Genomic DNA, 7,232 nt, shown 5'->3' on the forward strand with positions numbered 1-7,232 from the left:
GGGTGATTATGTTTTGAATGAGTATATGAAAACGACTATTTCAAGCTTTCTGCCGCTGTATGTAGAATTATTATATAGTCTATTTATATTCCCTATATAATCTATACAAGCGCAAACAGTTCATACATGTAACACAACATATTCACCGGATTTGAGGCTGTATTCACCGGAGGTCAGTGCGCGTGCAGCGGCATTGTGACGTTACAATCAACACCTCAAACAACGTTGTAAACAATGGCTGCAACGGCCGCAGCGAGCAACGTATCTGAGCAGGAAGAATAGTATAAAACCTATTGCAGGTTTATTTTTAATCATTTCGACATCTTACACGGCGAAACTCAAAAACGAAAACACGGAGGTGACAAACTGTAATCTGCATTTTTTTTTTCAACGACGGACGTTTGTTAAGAAAAATGGTGTCGTAATTCAGCCTTCGATGTCTTATTTATTCAAATTCGGACTATATAATAAAACATTTATGGACTCTTTTGGTGTTGAATATGGTTTGTTATTCACCAGAAAAATATCCATATTGACCTCGGCTTCACCTCGGTCAATATGAATATTTTTCTGGTGAATAACAAACCATATTCAACACCAAAAGAGTCCATAATTGTATATTATTCAACGTTATCTTTGATAGTGGCATAATACCAGAGGACTGGTTAGTAGGATTAGTGAAACCTTTTTATAAAGGTAAAGGTGATAGAAGCCATCCTGAAAATTACAGACCAATTACTTTACTTAGTTGTCTAGGAAAACTTTTTACTAATATACTTTGTGACCGTTTAAATACTTTTGCTGATGAAGTAGAGCTAATCAATGAATCCCAAACAGGATTTAGAAAGGGTTATTCTACTACTGATAATATATTTGTAATTGATTTTTTGAGTAAATATGCCCTGAATAATAAAAAGAAATTATTTTGTGCCTTTATAGATTTTAAGCAAGCCTTTGATACGGTCTGGAGACATGGTCTGTGGACTAAAATTTTACAAAGTGGTATTGATGGAATATGTTTTAGATTTATTAGAAATATGTATAATGGTATTAAGTCAAAAGTACAAATAGGTCATCAGTTATCAGACTTTTTTATGTGTAATGTTGGTGTTAGACAAGGGGAAAATTTATCACCCTTTTTATTTTCATTGTTCATTAATGACCTAGAAGATTATTTAACAAGAAATCAAATTAATGGTTTTACATGTCCTAATCAACAAACGCAAGATGATATGTTTGTTATGTTAAAACTGTGTATACTTTTTTATGCCGATGATACGGTCTTAATGTCTGAATCTGCTTCTGATTTACAAAAGTCACTTGATGTTTTTACTGAATACTGTGATGTATGGAAACTCCGTGTTAACATAGGCAAAACAAAAGTCCTTATTTTTTCTAAAGGTCCAATGACAAAGCGTAAATTTTTATATAACGGTGTATCTATTGAAAGTGTTAAAGAATTCTGTTATCTGGGTTTATTCCTATCAAGAAGTGGAAAGTTTAACAATGCAAAAAAAACATTTAACCCAACAAGCATCAAAAGCAATGTATGGAGTCTTACGTAAAATTCGATATTTTAATTTACCAATTAATTGTCAGTTAGATTTGTTTGATAAAGTCATCAACCCAATTTTACTATATTCAGGTGAAGTATGGGGATACGAAAACTTAGACATAATAGAAAAAGCACACTTGAAATTTTTGAAATTTATTCTTAATCTTTAATCTAGTACTCCGAATTGTATGGTGTATGGAGAAACAGGTAGATACCCTCTGTCTATATTTATAAAATTAAAAATAGTTATGTACTGGGCAAAAATTTTAACAGCTCACGAAAGTAAGCTTTCATATGTTATTTGATTCATATTTTTATAGATGTTATTGTGATGGGTCGTTTGTACATCCATGGATAAAATGTGTACAAGATGTACTTAATTCTTGTGGATTGTCCTATGTATATATGGACAAGTCAATCATTTATTAGTTTTAATTGGCTTAAGTCAATCATTAAAGATACCCTAAAATGTCAATTCAAACAAGAATGGAGAAGCATTGTTTATAGTTCATCCAAGTGTATCAATTATAGAATTTTTAAAACAGATTTTGGTTTAGAAAATTATCTGATGAATTTACCAAAAGATTTAAGAGTTACACTTACAAAACTCCGAACTTGTAATCACAATTTGCCAATTGAAAAGGGTAGATGGCATAATATTGACAGAAATTTAAGAATATGTACCATTTGTGATTTTAAAACTGTTGCTGATGAATATCATTATATTATGGAATGTAAGTATTTTCAAAAGACAGAAAAATATTTTTCCAAAACAGATATTGTAATAATCATAACACTTTCAAATTCAATGAACTAATGAGTAGTAATAATGTAGAGATACAAAAATCATTATCACTATTTATAAAGAAAATTTTTAAAACTGTCTGTCCTTCTTGTGTTTTATATAAAGATGACTACAGTCATTTTTTTCTCCCTCTTTTCTAGTTTCTTTATATTCAATGTACTTGTCTATCTCTTGACCCTTGACTGTAATAATATTTTGCTTGTATATATGTATATATGTACCTCTTGTACCAGTGATCTGGTTTTGAGCGAATAAAGAGAATAAAGAGAACGAAACCAAATAATCATTAAAAGTTTATTTCTTACAAAATAAAATGCTCATACTTAAAGGTACTTTGACACAGATTTGAAGTTATTGTTCTCTGTATAATATTACGACTTATATATTAATTTTAATAGCATTTTACACAAAAATTAATTAAAAACCTTAAATTTCATATAAAAGATATTAAATTTTTTTGAATTTTTTTTGGCGGGTTTGATTGACACATCCTTGCTCTTTCACAAATTAATTCTATTCTTAATCCTTAGGAAAAGCTGCAATCTCGTTGTGTATAAATGAAAAATATTAATACAGTACTATAATCCAAAAAATTCAGAGTAGATATGTTCGAAAGCAAAACAAACACACAATATATTGTCAGTCCGTGCAGTTGTGGTAAGCAGACTGTGACGATTGAACGCACCCGGTGAATTGTAAACATCAATAAACTGTGTACATAACACGAGTTAAACTCTGTCCGCAACTCTTAGTTCGGAATGACGATACCTGTGAAGGAGTTTTGCATTCTAACACTTCTACTCTGAATAAAATTATTTATCTGGATAAAAGTTTTTATATTTCTCATTAATACACAACAAGATTGCAACTTTTCCTAAGGATTAAGAATAAGGTTAAAATTTGTGAAAGTGCAAGGATGTGTCAATCAAACCCGCCAAAAATTAAGTTTTAATAACTTTTAAATGAAATAAGATTTTTAATTAATTTTTGTGTGAAATGCTATTAAAATATGTAAGTCGTAATATTATAGAGAAAAATATTGACTTCAAATTTGTGTCCAAGTACCTTTAATTTTGTCACATTCAATTTAAATAATTTCGTGACCCAAGAATGAACAAAAGAAAAAGGCATAATACAACAAAGATTATACTTCAGGCAAACACTTCATTTATATGAAAACTTCATTTATATCATTGGCGTCGGAAGCAAATTGAAAGTGGGGGGGCTATGTGTAAAAAAAAAATTGTACCTTCACAAAAAACCTGACAAGCAAAAGAAAAAAAAAGGAAAATGTCAATTTCCCAATCATGAAAATCCTATTTCGTGGGGGGGGGGGGGGGGGGGGGGGGGGGGGGGGGGTAGTGGTAGGTTCAAGCTTCAGTACCAAAATTTTTTTCTCCAAACACCACCACTTTCCCAATTTTTAACCTATACTAAGACGTATCTGTGGAAAGTGGGGGGCTAAACCTACGAAGATACGTTCAATGTCTATACTAAGTATATATTTGGAAAAAAAGTGGGGGGGGGGCTAAGCCCCCCCCCCTAGCCCCCCGGTTTCGACGCCTATGCACCTTGCTGATTAATGCCCCCCCATGTCGCCGAGGTAAGAATTGAGAACATACTATAATAGTCACTTTACCAGTTTCCGCAAAATTTGAGTAATCCACCCTTATATCCAAATTCTAAAAAATAAATCTTTACAAAATATTACTCAATTTTTAATCAAATCATGTATTCTTAACATTTAAAAGGACCGCGATAAATTAATTAAACGTGTTATTTACATGTTTATTTTCTATTGAAGTAATTAAAGGTAATTTCTATACACTGATACTGTTTTGTCTTTGAACATTTTTCCCGGCGGCAAATGCAATGCACCATACATTAAAAAGTAAATAAATACGCTCAATATTAACTCCTTTACACAATATGAATTTCCTTAAAAATGTTTGCACCTATGTAGAGAGTTTCTCAATGTCAAAAAAATGTTTGCACCTATGTAGAGAGGGACCTTAAATTTACCAACTTACCCCTTCCAGAAACAGGTATGTGAGGGGACAATTTTTAGGTTAAGCAGGGGGGGGGGTGTCAAATAGGGACAGGCACTCTTCCCAGGGTTATTTCTTTATTACATGTAACTCGCTGAATGGCTTCGTCAATAAAATATACTGTGAAATCACTAATTTTCGTGGGGGTTTAATTTTCGTTGTTTTCGTGGTATGAAGAGACCCACGAATTCATGTCCACCTCGAAATGTAAATTTTCATATGCAAATTTCTTCATCCACGAAATCAAAACCCCACAAACCAACATTTTTTCTTCAAACCACGAAAATTTGACCCCACGAAAATATGTGATTTTACAGTACCTTAAAGACTCAGGATTCTCACAATCGTATGCTTGTCAACTGTCTAGAGCCCTTGTAAGTTGTAACAGAGCTTTAAAACCAAAATGAAAACCTTCCAAGTAATTCAGGTGCAAAATGTGTCGAGGGATAATTTGTTGAGCATTTTGCAAGGCTCGCAATTTTAAGGGGGGGGGGGGCTATACTATTGATGTCTAAAAGACTGGGTTGAACTCGATGCGGGTCTGTTATAGGTATTTGGGGCTGCTTGAGTTTCTGAGGGCAAGGAGCACCATGCTGACTGCGTGTTTGCCGACACAAGATTTGATGGAGAGCGAGTTATATTTTTGTGCTTAGTGTGTGGGTCTGGCTGTGAGCAAAGGATACACGTGTGACTGTACTGACAGTGTTGTCTTGGACATGCGCTTTTATAATTAAAATCATAACACTTGAGAGAAGGGGGATTGGGTTCTGATCCCTGCTCAGTCTGCAGCGTCATAGGTCTGTTAAACATATAGAGCAACCACAACTCTTGGTCAACTACTGCAAATGATAATACAGGATTACGCTCTTTTTTACGACGGAACTGGATGTCATAGTCCCGCCAGCCCAACCCCATAATACGAATGACGCCTAACCGTATTGTGTGCATATATTTTAACAAAGATACTGCTGCATGGGGATGAGCGGATGCATAAATCGTTGAAAAGATAAGGAAAGCGTCAGTCCATACTTGTATGTCCGTAATGGGTTTTGCTTTAGGCTTATTCGTGACTGCAAGTTTCCCGTCTTTTAGAGAAAAATATTTGGTGTCATCATTGGGGTCAGTTTCTGGAACATTATTAAGCAGTTTACCTAAATTTATGTACTCCCCATTGATAATCTTTATTTTTACATTGTTTGGGACGTTATGACCTAACTCATTGTCGTAGCTGGGCACAGCTGCCCTACATGCACTAGAAATAATTGTATCACCTGACGTTTCATCGAAAATAGGGGAGGATGCTGGTTCTACTATACCTCCCTGTGATTCCTTTATCAAAGCTGCTACGCTTTCAGTGACCTGTCTCAGTTGGTCTGCTGTCAACACCGCTGGTTGCGGAGATGCTGGAAGACTGCTAACTTGTAGCTGAGAATGGTCATGTTCTGAAGGATCCAACAGTAATGAGGGGACAGCCGATGCTGCAGCATCAGCATTCGCCGATCGAGGACCCCGTCCTCTCCTTTGACCTTTCCTTGGAGTGGGCTGACTATTGCTGTTTGCTTTGCGCTTCGGCATTCTGTCTATCTGTAGTCGTCTTTGAAAGTTTCAGCTTCGACTGATGACACATCGTGGTGTGACGTCAAATGTACTATTAGGGTAACACTAATAACCCCGGGAAAGAGAGAAATAATTTTATACGGGTTGGCTAACATACACCGTCAACCGAACCCGATCAAAATAAAAATATAAAAAATTAGGTACATGTATTTCACTATGCAAAATGGCTTTAACCTTGATTGGTTAAATCCCATTAATTATTTTTATGATAGTACTACTCTATTTTTATCTTCGAAAGTCAGGAGTGCTGAGTCAACACGTTACCGTTGGACAAACGGCAACGGCAACGTATTGAGGACCTCTGACTTGCGAGGATGCTCTCTTATATACACGATTTTTTTTACTTCGTTTCTTCAAACTGAACATTGAATAAAGATATGTATCATGCATGGTATTTTTTTGTTTCCAAAATTTTCCTATGGATTCGTTGTGAAAAATCCTTATAATGCTAACATTATATATTGGGGCCTCTTTTTCAGTTAAAATGAATGTTTCCTACGATTAGGAGTCATTTTTTATCGTTGAAAAATGACGCCAGGTAATTATTCGTTGGGGATTTTTATTCTTCTTTACACTGGATGGCAAGGATAAAATTCCAGGTATAAAGTCTCAAAGATGAACTCATCATCTAGAATGGCCCAGGATATAAAGAGGAAAGAGTCTGATAGGAAAGAACCTTTCTGATCGAGTTCTCAGAGACATTCCTATCAAAAATACCATAGTTATTATTCTTAGTTTTCATTTTTAAGTATTTGTATGACAGTTTAGATTTGTTTATTTGTTTTTGAATAATTGGAGTCCAGTATTTATTTTGAAACTTATTCATTCAATTTTTGACACTAAAGACTACCTGTATATGAGACATTGATCAGGTCAACTCAACTTATAATTTCTTATATTTAGAAACCTCTGTGCATTCATCGTTATTTAAAAAAAAATAAAAATGGTGAAGATATTGTGTTAACTTTTGCTATTAATATAATTGGTGTCATCGATAGATTTATGTTGATATTTCTGAATAAACGTTACATAGACATAGAGGAATTGCATTATTAAACCCATGGGGCTACTTTCTGTACTTTATTTTTGCGCCAGGGGCCACGTTTTGTACACTAAGTGCAATCATTCTTAACCTGGGATGACCCATATCTTATTTTGTTGAATTATCTTATTATTGAAGCGATAAGTTTTATAACAGGTTCTTTGT

General features: G+C 34.2%; 1 protein-coding gene across 1 annotated transcript; it reads right to left on the reverse strand.

The window, feature by feature from the left end:
• Positions 1-4,858: 4,858 nt before the first annotated feature.
• LOC134259080 (uncharacterized) lies at positions 4,859-5,983 on the reverse strand. The gene has a single exon (XM_062741679.1). It carries the CDS (start codon positions 5,981-5,983, stop codon positions 4,910-4,912), a length of 1,074 nt encoding a protein of 357 aa, XP_062597663.1. The 3' UTR covers positions 4,859-4,909.
• Positions 5,984-7,232: the final 1,249 nt, after the last annotated feature.

Source organism: Saccostrea cucullata, unplaced genomic scaffold (assembly GCF_032062105.1).
Source record: "Saccostrea cucullata isolate Sc308-1 unplaced genomic scaffold, CSIRO_AGI_Scuc_v1 ctg1611, whole genome shotgun sequence".
NCBI lineage: Eukaryota > Metazoa > Mollusca > Bivalvia > Ostreida > Ostreidae > Saccostrea > Saccostrea cuccullata.